The 21,694-nt window shown below is 37.8% G+C and overlaps 1 protein-coding gene across 1 annotated transcript in view; it reads left to right on the top strand.

Moving 5' to 3' along the window:
• necab3 (N-terminal EF-hand calcium binding protein 3) overlaps window positions 1-10,526 on the top strand; it is a 36,784-nt gene extending 26,258 nt beyond the window's left edge. Inside the window, exons 9-14 of the mRNA XM_062415554.1 lie at window positions 2,102-2,155; window positions 4,690-4,692; window positions 5,354-5,466; window positions 5,977-6,054; window positions 6,567-6,658; window positions 10,498-10,526. Coding sequence (XP_062271538.1) covers window positions 2,102-2,155; window positions 4,690-4,692; window positions 5,354-5,466; window positions 5,977-6,054; window positions 6,567-6,658; window positions 10,498-10,526 — 369 coding nt within the window. The remainder of the gene's footprint in view (window positions 1-2,101; window positions 2,156-4,689; window positions 4,693-5,353; window positions 5,467-5,976; window positions 6,055-6,566; window positions 6,659-10,497) is intronic.
• The last annotated feature ends 11,168 nt before the right edge of the window (window positions 10,527-21,694 follow it).

Below are 21,694 nucleotides of genomic sequence, written 5' to 3'. Positions count from 1 at the left end.
ACACAAGTGAGCACAGAGCTTTAATATTTGGACATGCTGGTCCTGGTGATCATAGATGAAATGAAAGCATAAACCCTCTCATGAATACAAAAATGTAGCAGTCATCAGCAGATAATGGGACTCATTTAATTAGAAACATCTAAATAACTAACATGGCTGTGCTGTCACAGGTCTTGTCTGTCACCTTGCGTTTTAAAACATTTTCAGCATGCAATTACCGATGAATAAACTAAATTATACAGATACTGTGCAAAATACAAACACCTAGTGCTGTATTGATGGGTTAGGAATCATGAGAAGTAAACAAACTTAGTTACATCAACAGCACAGACAGCCATCTCTACAGAAATACATGTAAACCTGCCTGCTAGGCTGCATTTATGTAACCGTAAAATTACTTAGGATTTTACTAATGTGGGGTTGATGTTGTGTTTCCATGATTATGTCTGGGACAAAGTTTCAGCTTAGTGCCTGAATGGTTTCACCAGTGATGTGGAAAATTACTTATTGTCTATTTTCACTCCCTTGCTTCTAAACTGGTTCTATCATGTTAAACAGTGTATTGTAAACTTACAGTATATTCAGCTTTACACTGACAGAAAGCACATTTTGAAGTGTTTGTCATGATCAAAAAGAACACCGAAGGGTGCACTTGCAGCATGTGAGAAACAATGTTTTTCTGAAAGGAGTTCTGTAGATGTGTGCATCTGTCAGACACAAAGCACACTCACCTCACTCGCACTTCTCTGCTCTCCCACCTCTCTCTCTGTATCCTATGACCCATTCTCACTTCGACGTCCCAAAGTCTCTTTCACGCTCTCTTGCTCCAGCTTCTGCTCCACCTCACTTTCTCTCTCTCTGTCTGTTCTTTTCTTGATTAACTCCTATTATTCCCATCTTTTGATGTTCATTCTTCCCCCTCTTTCAGTCTTTCTCAAAGCATTTTACTCTTGTCAGGTCTTGGTTTTGTCAACCCAGGGGGACTCTGTTCTGTGTTCAATATCCAACCACACACCTCAGTGCTGCCACTGTCATCACACACAACTTCGTCCGTATCGCTCCCTTTGCTCTCTCAAATGCAACAGAAATTAGTTTTCTGCCTCAAAGGTTATGTTCTCTGTACACACGCATGCATGCACTATAACCTTTAAGACAGAAAGCTCATTCTGCATTATTACATTTACTGTATTTCACATTTAATAACATCATACTTTTATAGACTACATATATCCTTCAAAATAATAATGTGTCTTATGACTTACATGGTTTCAATCTGCTTACCCTGCTGTGGTTATGACCACATCAGATCATCATGACTTCATCAGATCATTCATTTTCTCTGCAGTCACATTTCTAGCTAACACAACGGCAATATTGAATGAATGGCTGTAACGTTTATTGCCCCATAGAGATTTTGTCAAAGCACAGTAGTCTTTAAAAAGCATGAAATCCAACACATAAAAAACATCAGATATATTACAGAACAAGGACAGAACAAAAAATAACTACAACAGCAATGATTCACATACTTACTCCATCTTCTTTGCAGAGTAATTTTATGTACCACATTTTTGCCTGCATCCTGCAAGCACATAAATTGACAGCATATACCACACTGTTGTAAATATCAAAGCCATGTCAAGTCATCAGTGCTTTGTATCATTATGTAATGTCTCTGTTGGTATGATGTACTTATGTTGGTTGCTTATTTTAAAAGTAGCAGATGCTTTATCATAGCAAACATTACACCTTACCTTGCAAACATATGCAATGCAAAAGAAGTTCAGTAAAATATGTGAAACCTTTGCTTGTTACTAAAATGTTATGAAGAAATTCTGATGGCTTTTTAATCAAATCAGAAAATATGAAATGTTGACAAAATGTATTCCTCATATTTATAAATTACTGTTTGCTAACAGGGGGGGAAAAAAATAAGCAAGTTGATTACAAGCATTTTCTTCTTCATGATTACAGATAAAAAAAACAAAAAAACAAATTGCAGTAGTTTATGCTCATATTCCTGACATTACTAAACTAGCTCAAGCAGATGTTTTAACAGGTCCAAAAGCTTCTCCTCATATTTTTTACCTTCCTGTTTTAGAGTCCGAAGTTGGAGCCACTGAAGGAAGATACACTGGCCAGCACGTACAAGTCTGTAAGTCAGCACTGATAGCAGGAATTTAACTTTTCTTGACTACACTGTAGCTGGATTGCAGAATTTCACTAACTGAAATGACTCACTTTAGTGGGTAAATGCTAATTAAAACAGCTCAAATTTAAAAGCTGAGGGTGGTTTCACATTTTGTTCTTTTGGCAAAAGAACATTGAACCAGAAAAGAAGATTGAACCAAGGGCATAGGTTTGGTTTTAACTTTGATGGGAACATTATTTGTCAAACACCCCAAAATATCTGCATATGTGCACTAGTTCTCTGTCTTTAAATGTTTAAACCAAACTATCTGCTGTAAGACTTTCAAACCTTACCTGATATTCTACAGCTCTGTTCTTCTGTCAGTCTATTGATTGGTGTCTTTAAATCAATTCAGAAACTTCTACTTGTATTATTTCTCATTCAACTCCAAAACTCATGGCTGGATCTTTGACTCAGACATCAGAGCTCACCTGAGAGGCTGCAGTTCACCTGTCTGTGCTGCTGCTGAAATGATTTTCATAATGAATTGATAATTGACATTCACAAGCAAAACAGCTGGACAAGCTGTGCAAATGTACCTTTTATGTAATGTTCATGTCTTAATGACACAATAATAACATCCAACCCACTCTAAATTGTTATTATGACCCCCACTAATTTAAAAGAAGTTTAAATTAGTGGGGGACATATGTGCACATCTCTCTTTTTAAAAATCACCATTGCTTGCATAAGTCATTTAATATCATATTTCATCAGTGATACTCCAGTAACTCCCCTATTTTTTACTGTTTCAGATTCAAAACTCTGCCAGTAGGTACAATATGTTTGTTCACCGTCCTCATCGTAAATGTCAAGTAGCACATCTGTTCCTTTCTTAACCCCAATTGATACCACAATGGCAAATGGACTGCATTTATAAAACACCTTTTTAGGCTTCTGATCAAGCGCTTTACACTACATGCCAACATTCACCCATTCACACACACATTCATACACTGATGGCATAGGCTGACATGAAAGGTGCCAACCTGCTCATCAGGAGGAGTTTCTATAATCATTCTCACACACATTCACAAATTGATGGCACAGCCCTCGGGAGTAATTTGGGTTTCAGTATCTTGCCCAAAAATACTATGACATGTGGACTGGAAGAGCCGGGGATTAAACTTCTGATCTTCCGATTGGTGGACAACCTGCTCTACCTCTGAGCCACAACCACACATACTGGCCATTTTGATGTCTGTATTGGCCATTATTGATCTCCCTTGTGTAAAATCAGTATGTGACAAGCCTCAAGGGCTAAAAGATAAAAAAGAACCCCCTATAAATGTAAGTATTACATAACAAAGATCGAAAGGGGCAGAGAGGGTTCAGTTCATTTGATGTGCACATATGAACAAAAACAATTACTGTAGTCATAGTCCACTTGAGAGGCAGAAATGTATGAAAAACACCCACAGACAGTTGAGTATGCAACCCATTGTCAGCGGGAGCTATAACAATGACAATTACAAATTGACAATTGACATATTGGAGTATTTATAATGATGACAGTAAAGTGAAAGTCTTTACCCCGCTGGATGAAAAGGGGAAAATGGTAGATGCTGCAACTAATGATAATTGTATTATTTTCGTTATCAATTAATCTGTTGTTTATTTTCTTGACCAACTGATTAATCAATTGATCTATAAAATGTCAAAAAAGGGACAAAATGTTGAAAATGTTCCAAAAAGGTGACACTCTTAAATGTGTTTTGTCCCAGCTAGCAGTAAACAATCCAGAGGGGTTCAGTGTACGATTGATGAAGAAAATTAATTTGTATATTTTATTCATATATACTAAATACAATAAATCAACTAATTGTTACAGCACTATATTCTCTCTTATCTCTATTAAGTGATGAAATATGTAATATGTTTTTGGTTCAGTGTGTTGAGAATCTGAGGTGTCCGCCTCTAAAAGCTTAAAAGTAGTATCCTGTGTGAAAGTTCCCATTTAAGGTCTGTGGATTATCCAAAGTAGCAGGGAAATTGTTTCTGGAAAGTGACAGAGATTGATGCCTCAAAATCATAAACTACATGGGACATAAAAGCAAATATAACTCTATATAAAGTATATGGATACACACTTTTAGAGGTAGGTCAAAAATTGTGTTGTAGTTTGGATGAACTCACCCTTTAAGGCAGATACAGTGTATGTCTGTGAAGACAGCTCTTACAAAAGAAGCCATAAAATGAAATTAATTATATACTTGTTGCGGTAGTGACTCACTGCTGTTCTGAACTGCTGAGAAAGTATAGAGGGCAAGCTGGTACACCAGGAGACTGCACGTCAGACAGGGGATGTTAGTTCAAGCCCAGTTTCCCTGAGGAGGGCGCTGAATCTCTGCCAGTTGCAGGGATGTTGCTCAGTAGCTGTGCACTTTGATCGATAAAGTGGAAAAAAAAGTATTTTCCTTTGTTAGGAGACCAATGGATTGATATGGCAAGTAGATGATTGAGAGCCCCAAGTCTTATGTAACATTTTCAAGGTGAAGCAGGTACTCAGGGAACAAAAGGAACAAATGTGAAAAATAACTCAGAACACTGACTCACTGAAAGTTCACATAGGAAAAGCCTACCTCCAGCTGCAGTCAGTATACCTTATGACGAAAGTGACAAACTACTTAGAAACTTAGACACTGATGAGGTATCATGGCAACAGTTATTACAGTGCAGGCCTAGTGTTGGAAAAATCAGAGTTTTCCTCTGTATTGTTGATTCATAACAATATAGAAGAAGTTTTCACTAAAATTACTCAATAATTAGTGCCTCCATCTTTTCTTGTGCAGCTGTTTCCTCTCAGGCTTTCAGCTACATTGACAAATAAAATTGAAAGTACTGAGAAAGTGCCTTTGAGTGAGAGCAATACAAAGAGACATCAAATTTATTTATTTATATCTCATCTGTTGTTAGTGATGGTGAGATGTGTACCCTCAGGAAGGTACAATCAGTTCCCCATCAAGCATTTCAAAAGGATCCATCTTGACAATATGCACACACATGCATGGACCTCAGGGGGTGGTGTGAGCTTGATGGCACACACACACACACACACACACACACACAGAGAGAGAGAGAGAGAGAGAGAACCAGTTTTTTCTTGGGGTCAGCCGGTTGTTTAATGTCTCATTCCTTTCTCTTAATTCTTGTTGCCAACAGAACATCATGCTGGTACAGAGGCAGATGGCAGTGGCCGAAGACGATCTGGATAACTTCCAGAAAGTTCTGAAAAGCTATATTGATGCCACCTCAGCTCACTCTGACAACCTGCAGTAGGTGTCTTGTTTTTGTTTTTTTAATCCAGGCAAAGCAATAGATCTTCAAAACATAGTGACAGGCTCTGCTGCTGAGGCCACATTTTGAATTTTGAGGCAATGTTGAGTCAGGGGTTTGAATTGTAAAAGGATGTCCATGAGTAAACTGAACAACAACAATGCAAAAAACATGTTCATGAAAAACCCTATTTGCATTTTCTCATCACTCAACCTGGGATATTACAGCAGCTTTTATGTGACCATAGGCAGCTTGATTAAAAGTGAGAGCTGTACAGTAATAACCATTTAGCGGTGTGACAAAGGCCGTGGTCACTATCTAGAGTGCTTATTGTCTTTCCGTCTGCTGTCTTGCAAGAGGCTTTGCTTGCTAGTTTTAAGTGACACATCTCTTTCTTTCAAAAAGATTCAAACTTTTTCTTGTAATTTATCCTTACTGAGTGCAAAGTGTCTTTCATTTTGTATCCTCTTCTTGCCCCACTTTACTTTTCTTTTCTATCTTGCTGTCAGCGTGTCCGTTCAGAAGCTCCAGAGAAAGTCGTGTTACATAATTTATGAGTTCTGGCAAAACCGCATCTCCTGGATGAGGTCAGTATGGTGCTCTGCGTATGTTTGTGTCTGTGTGTGTGTGTGTGTGTGTGTGTGTGTGTGTGTGTGTGTGTGTGTGTGTGTGTGTGTGTGTGTGTGTGTGTGTGTGTGTGTGTGTGTGTGTGTGTGTGTGTGTGTGTGTGTGTGTGTGTGTGTGTGTCAGATATTGGCAGACTGTTTGGCAATCTTAACTTTTTGATGGAAATGTTCCCCACCAGTGAAGACGAACAGATGGCCCATCTCTCAGTTTGCGCACACGCACGCACACACACACACACACACACACACACACAAGGTTCTATGCAATACACAGTGAATATATTAATCTATCATACAGAACATTTTGACAGACATGTAATGTATGACATTTGAAGAGTATTTGCTCTTTTCACATCTCAACCTTGATAACCAACCTGCCAACTAATTATCTGAATCAGTGATATCTCTGATCTTTTTCAAAAAACTGTGATTTCCCTCTCTCTGTTTTACTCTGTTATTGTCTTTCTTTGTAGCTACCTACAGTCCAACGACAGTAAAGATTTTCAACGTTGCATCATTGACATGTTGGAGGATGCTGAAGTAGTATCTACTATGTTGCTCCCAGGTTTGTATAGCTGTGGGTGTGACAGCATTCACACATGTGCACATGTAACATGCATTCATTACCATGACTGACTGTACTCTAGAAAACCAGTATGTGCAACTCAGTCTTAAATTCATGGAGAATCTGACTAAATTGCTGCAATCATGCAAAGAGTTTACAGACTCAAATTTATATTGCACAGTAAATACATAGGATTTGTTTTCTAGAATGTCATATGTTCCTTACGATGTTGCAGATTTAGGTGTGTTTATATATAACTCATCATGAGTCATATTTTGGCTCTGCCGTATCGATGATGTATTAGACCCAAGCTCATAGGTGCTGTGAGGGTGCTGCTGTATCAACTCTTGCTCTCCTCTCTGCTTTGTTGCTCATTGCCTCAGAGATTGCTCATTTTTATGCCCCTTTCAGAGATGTTTGTGATCATATCTCACTGGGTCCGCCAGGTCAGAGCAGTGCTTCACCTGTGTGTCAACAGCAATTTTTAGGCTTTTGAAAAATGTCTTTATAAATATGGCCTGGCTAGATGATAGCAGTAAAAATGTAGTAAAAATGTTATATGGAGTATCGTCATCAGGGACCTGCTCACATTCGCCACAGACTGCTGGGTTTTTAGCTCTGTCATTGTGGTCATTTTTGGCCTTGCTGCACAGTGTTTGTATCTGAACCCAGGCACCACTGATCAACTTACTGATCATCTAGTGTATTCTGCTGGTAAACAATGTGTCCTTATTTCATACCCACTACAGGACAACTGCTTTAATCAAGACATTAATGTACTCAACAGTTTTGCATTGACATAGACAATAGTAGAACAAAGAACTCCCGCACACTTTCTTCTGTGCTTTCAATTAGAGATTTATTGGGAAAAATGTTTTGGTACACAGATGTCTGTGTAGCCAAAGGTTATTTTATAACCTGATGAAGGTCGGTGTACTGAACATTACCAATAAATGTCCTCTAATTGCAAGAACAGAAGACAGTGTGCGGGAGTTCCTTGTTCCACAAGTGTGAGCAATTACAAGCAGTCAAATGGCAAAAGTGTTTGTGTCAGCTTCCTGCAGTTGTGATTCTGAGTAAAGGGTCAGGAATTTTTTGACAGTCATATCTGGTGAACAGAACTACAGAGGTGTCAAATAACTGGTGGTGAAATGGCTACAAAGCCTCCATCGCTTGCAGTTACATCAAAATAAAATCCAATATCAACCCCTTTTCAGAAAAGGGGCAGTGTTGGCCTAAAGGTTAGAGAAGCCCTGAGGTGCCCTTGAGCAAGAGCATCTTAACCCTTACTGTTCCAGTGAAACTGCTCATGCTCAGGCTGGCAGATCAGACTGTGGTTGAACTGGGCCAGGTGTGAATGTGTGTAACTGTGTGAATGTGAGTAGGATGTTTCTGCAAAAGAGATGCTTAATTTCAGTGAAACTTCCCTGAATAAATGAAGCTTAAAAAAGGAGCTATAAAATAGCTATTTAATGTTTATTCATATCAGTAGTTTCACCTGTCAACAAACCACTACATATGCAGCACAATAAAAATAGCTAATAAAGGTTTTTTATTTGTACAAATGCTTCCAAGTCAGAATAAGCAGAAGCTTTCCTGTTCTTCCCATCCTACAAACCTGACGTGCATGTAGTATCTGTATGCTGTATGGAATTGGCCAAATCTAATTATCATCTAATTACTATGTTGTCCCAGACTTTTTCACATATGCTTTTCTTCTTTTTGTCCTTCTGGCTAACTGTTTTGTATGACACATTAAGGTATTTTGTTCATACATTGGGCCTACATATGTTAGGATGTGTTTAGATCTACTAAAATCTGAAATCAGGGGTGCATCCAGATTGGAAGTTCTGACTGTACCACACATTGAGATTTTGTTTGCTTATCGTGAAGATTGAAAATGTTTCAAAACAGGTGTTAACTTGTGAAAATATTAGATGTTTCTGAAGAAATAAATATCCAAGTAGGAATATGTTTTCTCTAGGTTGCAATTACGCTGCCTGGTAGAGAGGAACCAGTTCTGATGTCCATATATTATATTATTATATTTTAAAGGTGCAAACAAGACAGAAAATACAGATGAATATTTATGTGGAAAGTTAAGTAGGATCCTTCAGCTGAGCATTATGATTATCATCTGACGCATGTAGCTTATTTTTCTCGTCATCATGTCATTGACTTCTCAGCTGGATCAACACATATGAATCACTGCCACTCCAGCCCCAGGCTGCAATCACAAGTTTTCTCTTTTACCTCGACATTTGATTGATTTGTTGCCGGTCTCTAAATGCGCTTCAGAAAGCAATAGCATTGATTATTATTTCTCCTTCTTTACATCCTTTGGAAAAGGTTATATAGCTGCGTGGGCTGCTTGTGGTGTGCTCATTTATAGGTTATTGTATATGGTTGTTTACTTGCATGACTGTGATTAAACAGTAGACCCATACGCTATTAAAAGTGTATGGGTCAGTTTTTATAGCAGATATAAACAGGCAGCACAAAAAATCTGATATCTGAAAACATTCAGAGTTTGACGTAAAGAAAAACAGTTTAAACATAGCCTATCAATAATTGCTTTTTCAGAGTGTGTGATTAAGCTGAAATTAAATTGAAATAAAAATGGCCAGTAGTTTAAAAGATTGCACAGGCTCAACTTAAAATAAAATGAAATCCTGACGTGAGTTTGTAAAAAGTGCCACTTAATTAATAATTTTTACTTGGCTTCCAACTACAGCATTAGTTCTGGTTATTCTCATGAATTCTCCTGGAACAAAAAAAAAGACATCTGCAGCTTTCCTTATTATTTCATGTAAACAGTTTTGTTTGATTAAGGCATCAACAATCAGTAAGGAGACATTGTACTTTGTAACCATTTGTGTTGGTCCTGCTGTGTTGTGACAACTTTTTGATCTTTTTTTGCTATTTTGGTAACGCTATTAATTTGCTTTCTGTAAAAAAAAAAACTAAAAAAACCCAACTGCTTTTAAAAAATGTTTTTTGAGGCACTGTCTGTGTTTTTCTCGGAAACGGGCATCATTAGTAGGTTACTTTGCTCTGAATCTCTGATGGGTTTTGCTGCTGAGTAAGTGAGGCCACAATGCACTGATTGCAAGGCAGAGGGAGGATAGTTTATGAGGTGCACATCCCGAGTGCAAGAATAAATGAAACAAAACACAGCTTTCTTTTGCGCCTATACCTATGGCTATTATTGTCTGTGCTGCTGACTGTTAAGCACCACTGCCTCTATGTTTTTTTTCAGTAGGTCCTTAGCACCAACAGCCAGGTGCTTTAAGGAGAGAGTTATTCTCTTAAACTTTAATTACCCCTAAGAAACTGTCCACAGCTTAGGCAAGTGCTACTCTGACTAAGAATGATGACTGATGATCTATCTGTCCTATGTCTGCTTTTTTTATGAATGATTTGAAGACATATAGTGTGTCTATAAAGCTGCCATTTACTTGGAGTTAAATTGCCACATTCCCAAATGACACATTACTGACACATGAGTTATTTGGTTAGAGGAATGTTCAGCTAATAAATAACAACTGAGCTTCATAAAACGTTAAGTGCATTAATGGTTTATAAATCTACTCTGACACTTCCCTCAAGTATCATAAATTGCCCGTAGTAACAAAGTAGATGTGAATCAACCTAACTCTGTCTTCCTGTGTGTGTGTGTGTGTGTGTGTGTGTGTGTGTGTGTGTGTGTGTGTGTGTGTGTGTGTGTGTGTGTGTGTGTGTGTGTGTGTGTGTGTGTGTGTGTCTATCTGTGTCTGTGTGTCTGTGTGTCTGTGTGTCTGTGTGTCTGTGTGTCTGTGTGTCTGTGTGTGTTTCCTCAGCTTCCTGGTGGATTATGACTAACAACTAACGACTGAATCCAGAATGTCACATCTACTGCCTACACTGTCACACGGACAAAGACACACTGGCGCATCAAACCACCTACATGCACACACACACACACACACACACACACACACACACACACACACACACACACACACACACACACACACACACACACACACACACACACATACATACACACAAGAAGAATTAAAAAGGCATCCATGTGTTTGAAAGCAACAGGAGACGTAGAGTTGGCGTCATCCAGCATCCACCAGAAGCATCTTTTAATGTCCCTCTGTCTTCAGCTGTTCATTATTGTGCCGCTAATATCAAAAGGGATAGTTGCATCCGATAGCCAACCAATAGACTTGAAAGAGACTGATTCTCTGCAATGCAAAAGCCTTTTTTTTAAGTTTTATTTTTCTTCATAAGACTGCCTCTTTCAATTATGCTATGGACTCTTCTCTTTTGCAGTGTTGCAGAGTCTGATATTATACCAGTGGAGAAAAAACCAAAAACAGTCAGACACTGTAGTGTAGGCTACTAGAGTAAACCCAAACTGGAATGGTAATTATCATGCCAGTAGTGTTTTGTGCTTTTGATGGGTTGTTTATTGTTGAATATATTTAAATAGGAGGAAAAAGTGGGGAGGTAAAGGAGACAAAGACTGCTGCCTAAACGTGCATGCTGATGACTATGGCCAAGAGCTTTCAGGAATAGTTCCTTTTAATCCTGGCTGTATATGTTGTATGATACTGTTGTACTGTTTTTGTTTCATTTTGCTATCCTAATGTAATGTACACGGGAATGCAAAAATGCTATTATTATAGAAGCTACACCTGCCCTGACATCTATGTATTACTAGATATACTAGTGGTTGTTTATATTAGATACATCTTCTCGGTCTTCATTCTGAGACACTCTCTTGCTCAAATGAAAAAGCTAAAGCTCTAAAAATGTACGTATATAAAGAAATTAACAGTTTGTGAAAGGGATTTAATTGTATCACTAAGTTATAAAGAGGAAAATATATATTAAATGTATTATGTATTTATTTTGATCATGGTAGTTTATTCCAGCTGTACATATTTAACTCAGATATATTCATATTTCTGTTGTGTTTTGGTTCATTAATGGACACCAACAACTGTAAAGAAACTGAAAGTAATTAACTTTAATAAAATCGTTAAAGCTACTAATTAGTTGTTTTGATATGTGAAATTGCCCCTAAATCGTTAATATGACGGTGCACTTGATGCAACTTTTTACTCATTTTCTTCACACCAAATCTCACACACAGGGGTGCAGGGTTGAATATAAGCCTGAACTTAATTGTAGGGAGATGAATAACCACAAGAATACAACAATATCCAATAAGCAATCTGAGAAAAAGAATAAAAGCACCCAGTCTGACTCACAAACTAAGGAGCTTAAAAACCTTTCACTCTGTTTCTGTAAATAATTTTATTCATCACTGAGCTATGAATTACCCATATTGCTTTGAAATGAAGACACCACATGCAATGTATTTCAAGTTTCTGTGAATCAAAGACGACATACGTCTACTCCAAAATTATAAACCTGTGTGAGCAGAATTCTCAAGAATATTTGTGTCCTTTATAGGCTGTATTGCATAATGGTTATGAACCCTATCTACTTGTGATCCCACTGTATGTTGCATTTCTAGTCAAGTTGTGAGCAGTTCTAACAAAGAATGACTTTCCATTTTCAGATAGTTGCTTTTCTCTTTCAAATTTTCAGAGGTCTGAGGAGGTATATCACCAAAAAGCAAAGATCAGAAACAGATCTAATAAAAAACAATACATTTTTGTAGCATTGTGTTTTTGATAACATTTCTTAGACTGATAATCTCCTTGCAATCCCTTAAATTAATCTTGCAAACCCTTGTAGAGATTTTGAAGCTCAGCTTGGGAGCCACTGCATGACACCATCATACAGATTCAGTCTGTTGTCTCTCCAATGCTGCAACAGAGGGGATTGCAAAACAAATGCAACAGCAGTGTACTGCAGAATGGGAACTGGGATGCTGCATGCATCTAATATAATGTGAAGTAAACTAAAGATACAGAGCTCAACAGTAAACAGGTCATTTAAGCAATAAATATCCATGTGTATGCTTCCTTTTTTTGTGTCAAATTTGCAGATGCACACACACACACACACACACGCACACAGAGACTGACACATCATTGCACTGATTGCCAAGGCTGCAACATTTGATTGCATGATTGATACTAGGGAATTGAAGCCCTCTCATTTTCAACCTCCTGTCAGACAGGAGAAAAAGGAGGATGAATGTAGTGGCCATCAGGGCAGCCATGTAAAAGGTTTGAGGATGTGTACCCACACCTCCCGCTCCTCATCTGCTCCTCAAAACACATGGGGCAAGTGTCACAACTACATCTATTACTAATGCTGAGAAACTGAGTAACAGAACATGGAGCATGTTGCATATCCAAGTGCAATATTGCCAGCATGGTGTCACAGAGAGATGAGGGATGGAAATCATCTTCTGAATATAGAAAGATCATTGAAATAATTCAGCTTTTTTTCTTGTTTAAACTGTTCGACCTAAAGCAACTTTAAGTAAGTTATACGATTAATCGCACAGAACCCCTGCAAACTCCTGCAGCCCGCAATTTAAGAATTCACCTTTTACTTTACCTGATGCTCTGCCAGCCACAGTGTGGATATGTGTACATGATTTATTATATATCTTGGAGGTTCAGCTGGGATTAATTTTCCCAGTATTTGTTCCATTTTTACAGAAAATCTAGGGATTCTGTGCTGCTGTTGGATGAGAAAAGCTTGCACTGAAACCACTGTGGAATGCATTATTCCCCTCAAAATACATCCTGAGAGTCTCAGTACATTTCTTCTTGTTGTTATATTACATACTCCAACATGAGGATAAATGCCTGATGTGAGCTCCTCGTTTAAATAAAAATATGTTGACAGCCCTGACAGATTTCCTCACCCTGTTTATTGTAATATTTTCTGATGATTCATTTGTGAAGTATCCTTTTCTTTGGTGGATGTTGGAAAATGAATAGCCAAAGTTAAGGTTCAGTCCTTGTAGCCTACAGGTTTTCTTTGGGTTTTTTTAAAACATACAGCTCTTTGAATAACACTACCACTTCTCTGTGCACTTCTCCTTTAACAGGAAGGGAAAGAAACAGAAGCCTTTTTAATTCTCTTTCAGGCAGGTGCCCTTGGCTCTGATGTGCACAAATACAGCTCATCACTTCAGAGAGCCAAGGGCCAGGGCTAAGGTGGCTAAAGGACATCTGTTGTCCTGCTTTGTTCCTCCCTGTTTCCATTTCCTCCTCCTTGGTTACTTTATTGTGCAGAAGGTAGCACACAGAAGGCGCCCAAAGTCAAAGCCAGTGTCACCTCTGTGTGTGTGTGGTGAAAAAATGTGTTGTGAATGGAGGTAAAGGAAGAAATCCTTGACGAATGTCAGCACAAATGGTACAAGATGGTCATAACAAACACAGTATTTCAAACCGTGTTTCAGCTCACAGGGAGCATTTTTAAAAGGTGGGTGAAGTAATGGAAGCATCATATGTGAAACCCAGCAATGATGATGCAAAAAGGACAAAATTAAAATGGACACCAGTTAATAAATTATTTAATCTCCTCACAAATCTAAAGACTGGAGGTCAAAGGTGACAAAACAACAGCTGTTGTCCTATTTTATGCCTCAGTATTTCCATTTCTTTCACCCTGGAAACATGATTGTGTGGGAGGATACATGTTTAGAGGGTGTCTCACCCCTCAAAGGCTGAGTCACTCGTCCTCTCTGACTTACAGACTCCTCAAGCTGACTGGATCTTTGCCATGTGCTGATTTGTCCTCACAAGGTCTAAGAGTTTTGTGTTTCTGTTATTGTTTATTATATTTATTGTTTGATGTGATTGTGAGTGCTGTGTTATACAGAGGATCTACAATCTACATGTCATGTAATTCATTCAGTTGCACATCAGTCTTTGTCTCAATTACTGTAAATCACTCCTGACCTGGAAGAGCTTTAAGTGTTCATAATAACATGATGTCAAATGTTATTTGCAAATTTTACTGAAGGGCAGGCAGGGTGAGAGAGAGACGGAGGAAAGAAAAATGTCTAAAATGTGAAGATATGGAAAAGACAGATGGGAACCCACAAAACAGAAACCAGACAGTTTTATCATGAAAAAAAAGATTTTGGTGTTATGTGACGTCCAGCATGGGAGTAAGATATAGCTAGTTTGTTTGCCTCTCTGTGAAAATGAATTGTTACACATTTTAAAAGGTAATTCAATTTGAGCATCAGTCTGAGCAGAGGTTTGTTTGCTGAGTGCACTGGATTTGTGTAATGTTGTTTGTAATTTAGAGTGCAGTCCTTTTCGTGCGCTCATTATTTTTACAAGGGCTTACTGAGTGTGTATACTGTAATGCTTTTGTGTGTTTTGTGTGCTTTTTGTTTTTCAGGTCATTTCAACCCTGTACTAATTTATTCTCATTTTATTGTTTGTTCTTGATAGTGTATTCTTCTCAGGATATAACCTTGTGATGTTTAGTGATAAATCTCAGCTGTCTGCCTGTCTTTGACACACTGTGAAACTTGCCAGGCCTACATTAAATGCATTATTAACAAGTAGTCCACTGGGTACAAATACTATTCTCCTGTGCAGCCATCTAGCTCAGCACTGATTCCAGTTCACACTCTCTGTTGTGACCTATATATCTGTGTCTCATTAACTATCTATGACGAATGTTGTTTTCTGAGAAATTCAGATGAGCTACATTAGAAAAATGGCTCTGCATGCGATCATACTGTGGTTGTTAAAGGAATAGATTTGGGAAATATGCTTATTGCTGTGAGTTAGATGAGAAGATTAATACCACTCTTATGTTTTTACAGTAAATATGACTCTACAGCCACTTAGCTTAGCATAAAGACTGGAAACAATTAGGCAGTTCTGTCCAAAATTCACAAAATGCTCCTCACTAATGAGTACTTTATACATTGTTTGTTCATTCAAAAGCTAAAAAGAACCTGTAAAAACAACAATACACCATTTTTGGTTGGAGCGCAACAGCAGGAGCAGCCCTATAACCGCAACTGTCCATGATTGACTGAGTAGCTGGGTGATGAAGTTATATCATTGGTCAGTGGGCCGAGTGTTGCAGCTTCCCACTTGCCCACCTGTTGCTCTTTGAAAATGAATCAACGTGAACTGTTTTCTACTACGCCCTCAGGGGGCGTTTACAGCGGGTTTACTCATTGACTGCAGCTTATTCCAGATTTAATGCACTAAGGCTCTCTGCAACCAAGCCAGCAGATGCCCTACCTCAGTCTGCACATGGACTCCCATGACCAACTGCATTGTTGACCCGGTGAGTGACGTACGAGGCCTTGGCGCCAGCAAGGAGCATCATGTCCCTGCTGGGGAAGATACTGGCAGCTCACCCTGTGGCGCGGCTGGCGTTGCTGCACATGAAGAAACTTCCAAACTTGGTTTGCGTGGCTTTGGCTGCACCAAAGCCAGGACAAACAATGCTCCTCAGACAGTAGGAGAGAAAACAGCTCTCTATGTGCCAAGATGCATGAGGAAGAGTGCACAGTTAAAGCACCCCCAAATAACAATCACAATGACTCTTCTAAAGTCAGGAACACACACACACACATACAGTATTAACCGACTGTGAAATATATGCATTAGCACTTTGTGTAGTCTATCTTCAGATCGATTAACAAACTAAATCGAACCCCTTTTGCCTGTCTCATTAGCAATTCTGTGCCAGCAACAGATCTGCTAGCCTAGCATGACATTGTATGGCTATTTTGGCACATTACCGCAAAGTTTGCCTCTGAGAGTTCCTCCCAATCGCCACATGCCATTTAATGATCTGTTTGAGTTTGGCAGTGATACGGTAACAAGTACAGTTCAGTGACATCAAAACATCAATACTGGTGTTGATACTGACATTTACAGCAAATGTATTATAAAAAATAATCTGCATTTCATAGTTTGAAAATAGCTCAACTTGTGATCTGTTGTTTAAATTCAGCCCTGAAATGGCAGGGCCGATACTGACATAGAGTGGAACATTTGGGAGTTCTCTACATCATGAAATTTAAATGGTAGAATGATAATGCCCACCTCACTCAGTCCAATGCTCATTTTCAAATATATGTCAATTGAGACAGACAATTTTAGCTTCAGGAGCTTACAGCAGCTACAGCAGTGTTGTCCTGCTGACAGATATCTCTGTGTGCAACTGTCTATGGGGGGAAGAGCTGCTGGCAATCACAAAGACAACAGAAATCCTCCTCAAATCACACCCTGCAGCAATTCATTTTTCTGGCTGTCTGTTCCTGCAGTTATCAACTGGTAAAATCTTGTTTTAAAACACTAAAAGCTCCCCCTGCCTCCCCCTTTCCTCAGCACTTTCCACTCCCTCTCAGCCCCTTGCCCTCCCCTTTTTTCCTTTTTTTTGTTAGCATATGTCAAAATCATGCAGTCGGTGGATTTAGGCTCAGACCTGGGGTTGCAGTTACACTTTAAATTGGTATTTAATCACTATTTAAGACACAATAAAATACATTGGGGTGTGTATTTTATAAAAATGAAATGTACCATTAGTCCCAATAACTTTTTAGCAAACTTTAATGCCATATTTAATTCCTGTATATAATTTTTTAACCCTATATGCTCTATGCATATTTATGTCTGGTATAACATTTTTTTTAACCCTTTACACTGGCTCCAGCTATCAAACAGACATGAGAATGGAAGCCTGTCAGTCTTCTCAAAAAAGATCTTTCAAAGTTTTTTCCCAAATGTCAAACTACTGCTTTAAGCTTTTTTAAATGTGTGTGTGTGTGTGTGTGTGTGTGTGTGTGTGTGTGTGTGTGTGTGTGTGTGTGTGTGTGTGTGTGTGTGTGTGTGTGTGTGTGTGTGTGTGTGTATAAGTTACACATACACATATCCATCAAATGTGTTTTCTATTAGTAATGCAAGATTCCCTTTGTAACCACATAGTGTCATAATTTAAAAAAAAGTAGACCCCATGAGCTGTCACAAGTGTTCCACAGGTAAGAAATATAAGTGTAATAAACTCATTGAAGCTTCAGTGTGATATTGTTGAATCACCACATCTTTAAAGGTCTTAATTAGGTAGAAAGTGTTAAACATAGTCTACTGCGTGGGAGACAAAACCAAAATAAAACCAATTAAATGCTATATATATAATATAACGAATCAGAAACCATATTTTTAGTGTTAATTACAGGAATGATTCACTCTTGGTGAATTATCGAAGTAAATGATATAAGAGACTGCACTGCAGGAATAGGAGAAGTAGAGTGGAAAGAGATGATAGATGGGGAGTAAAAGAAAGAGAAATGTGATTTTCTATGTATCACTGCTTTGTGTACTGTTTGTTTTTAGCCATCATGAAAGGAGCTTTTGAGCAAGAACAGAATCTGAAGTTTCTTCCATTCGTCTGCCTTCAAGCTAGAAGTTGGGGCAGAAACCATGCACATAATTAAACCAGTCTCTCCCCACAATCATTACAACATGGGAGCGGCAGCTTCTTTTTGGAACAAGAAAAAGTAGCTCACCACACACTGAGAGGCCCCACTGTCCCCAACAAACACAGACCAACACATACACACAAACACAACCTGCTGACTCTACTTTCTCTTATCTCTCAGCAGATAGACTTATGGCACAACTCCTAAAAATAATTCTAAAACAAGTGATACGATGCAGAAGAGAACACTTTAATACTTTCACACAAGATAGAGGCAGGATTTAGACAACTCAAGTTTCCAGTATTCTCACACATATGGTATGCTCTCTGCTGCCAGTATATTAAGTAAACTTTGCTAAAACTAATATTTGGTATACCCTCATTAATATAAAAAGGATAGACAGCACAAGAGCACACACTGCAGTCCCCAAAATGACCTTTACGTTGGATCCATATTTCAACAAAAAGATGTACATGGAAATTGTATTAGACTGCAGTGGTTTTAGTTCAGTGTACCGAATAAACTGCATGTATTTATGGATATAACATGCAAAGGCCTCCATGTAAAGATACACAGCCTATTAAAAACTGGATGTAAAATTTCAACCTCAACTTGAAAACACTCTGTCTCATACTCAGCATAAAGCAAGCGTCACATTCCTGCTGCTAGGCACTGATATAAACAATAACACTGATTCTGGTGGACACTCTTCACACACGCAACTGCATCCAGACAACAGATGAGTCATGTTTCATTTTTAGATCAACTAATGATAATGGTAAAAACACTTCATGATTGTGGTCCTTTGCTGATCTGGACTTTTAGGAAAAATCATAGCAGAAACAATGATGCTCAAAGACAAACAACACTTGTAGCTTTAAGGACATGGCTAAAGTTTAGATTTAATTTCAACTACAGCAGCAATTTAACATCATATGTGCCTACTTATAAAAGGAAGTACAGTATAATATTGAGGTATTGGTACCTAATTTGAGTATTTTTAGCCCTGTAGAATTCTACTTTTTACCCCACTAATTTTGTCTTATTTGGTTTGCAGATAAGTTTTAGATACTGTATGAAATGTAATGCATTGCCTTACATTAAACTATGAAATAGTTTTAAAGTAGTTTCAGTGCTTAATACTCCATCTCAATACTCTACTGCTGATACTGCTATCACTGGCAAAGGTGTAATCTACAATGGCATCTAAAGATAATTTAGCACTTATTAAAAGTACATACTTTACTCCTTTTTGTGACACAGAAGCTCGTCAAATGAATGAAATATTTACTTTCACAAATGAGCAATTGTTGATTTTAAAAAGATTGAAAAACAACAACACATGGTATGTTTTTCATCACAACCCTGTACAATAAATCTCCCACATATAGGATCTTCTAACTTCAACTCTTCAGAGGTATACAAAGCAATGATGCTTCACTTCACTTCAATATAGAGCTTACACTGCCACCTCGTGGTTATTTATAATATTACTATATTATTATGTTTCTACTATACGCTGCTTTTGTTGGCATTAACATTTCGTTTATTTGATTAATGTAAAACACAATGATGATTAAGGTAACCATTGAAGTAAATACAGCCGCAGTTCCTTTTTATAGAGATCTTCAAGATGAACTGGTAGGTTTAAATAAGTATATGCTTCATCCTACTCCTTTTCGGACATTTTGGGTTCACATTATTATTGTTGTTTTGACTATTCTCATTGGTTTTGTTTGTTTGTTTGTTTGTTTGTTTGTTTCTTAGATTCCTTTTTTTGTGTTACTCATACATGTTCGAAATAAATCAAATCAAATCAAATCAAACTGACTTGAATATAAATTAACTGGAAAACATTATACATTATAAATGAATAAATTTCCATCCACTTAAGGACAAATCCATCTCACAAAGAGCATCCTCATTATTTCATACCTGGATTCAAAGGTACCTCTTGAATATTTCATCAGGAGTCACTGAATGATTCACAGCATTAAGTAGACAAAAAGGATGAAAAAAATGCTGCTTTTAAGAGGAACCATACAATTTAGCAATAAAGCAGGTTTATTGAGAAAGTGATTGCTCTCTATCATTAATTAATTCTAAGAAGCTTTTGTGCTCCCATATAATGCTGGTTTGTAATGGAAATTGCTTTAATATCAAAGTGATATTTGTTCTGCTCTGCACTCATTAAATCAGACAGACCTTTGGAGCCAAGCTGGACACCGATGACCCCGGATCAAATACTTGAAAAACCAAGAGCCATGTTGAAAGCAGCACAAAATTAAAGCAGTTGTGCTTTAAATATTACAGGATTGTGATAAGAATATGTTCTCAGTGAAGAAATAATATAACCTTGATAAACAATTTGCTAAATACACAACCCTGAAGACCAGATGATATATATTTTGGATTTAGAATACAGACCTATTGCTTTTTGTGTGAAGCTTTTTGACCAAGTAGTTCCCTGATGGCTATATGTCCAAAGCAAGCACACATTTCTCTTTTTAATTAAATGTCAGAGGCGAGGATGTGTTAACTGAGTTCTTATTTCATACTCAACTCTTATAAAACCATTATGGTTGGCCAGTTTACATCCATTTCATTGCATCCTCCTAATGTTAAATCAGTCACAGAACAGCAGAAAGATATTTTGAAGTAATTCTATTTCTTTATTTCATACTTCATGTCAAGATATCTTTTTTTATTTGAAGGTATGCCTCATAACAAAAGGTTGTGTTTAAAGAACAAAGGGAAAATTGTGGCTCACAAAATAAAGGCATTCTCTCATAATATTCTTTACAAAGTCATTTTACAAAGAACAAAAACAAGAACAACGTCTCAGTTGAAACAGCAGAGTACGATAAAGTTCCTCACTAAACCTTTTGGCTTGGAAACTAAAGGTGACCAAATAAAAAGAACAGATGATCTGTACATACAAATACAGTTTAGCTCCTGAGATTCTCCATGGGACAGTTGCTGTTTTAAACACGCACCACTGCAACGTAGACACCAGCAAGCAATTTCCCCTTTTAGTAAGTAATATGGATTTCAGTTCGATGCCTTAACTACCCTTCTGTTGAAAATGCAGTCATTTAAAGGCTGTGCGACACACTGCTCTTCTAATGCAAACATTGCAATGGTGGAGGTTTTTTGGAGCAACATCTGACCCTGCCATACACAACTGGTGAACAAGTACCAAAATGAAACTGCAACCAGAATGAAGTCGTTACTGATTCTTCCTGTGCTCATTTGATCCAATCACCATCATCTTTCTCTCTGCTCTTTGAAGATGTCTGATGATCAGAAATAAAAAATAGCGACCAGAGTTCCTTGTTAAGCTCATTATAAAAGTAGATATGATTAGTGTATAAGTATCTCTTGTTCACAAAGACAGTTACAGGCAATGACAATAACTCTCTTTATTGAATGAAAACTTTGGTGATGCAGAAACGGCTTGTGATACCTGAACACTTCATTGTAATATTGCTTTGACAAAAGTAATCCTATGCTTTACAATATTGACTGACAGCACAAGCGTTTGAAACACGCATTCACACATATGACAACCTGACAAGCAAATATTTATGTGTACAGGATAGCTGCAGAGGCGACTCTTATGTGGTCTACTGTCGGATTTTTTT

The sequence above is a fragment of the Scomber scombrus genome, chromosome 3 (genome assembly GCF_963691925.1).
Source record: "Scomber scombrus chromosome 3, fScoSco1.1, whole genome shotgun sequence".
NCBI classification, from domain to species: Eukaryota; Metazoa; Chordata; class Actinopteri; order Scombriformes; family Scombridae; genus Scomber; species Scomber scombrus.
The sequence above is the reverse complement of the archived record's forward strand: the minus strand, read 5'-3'. Positions and strand labels throughout refer to the sequence as shown.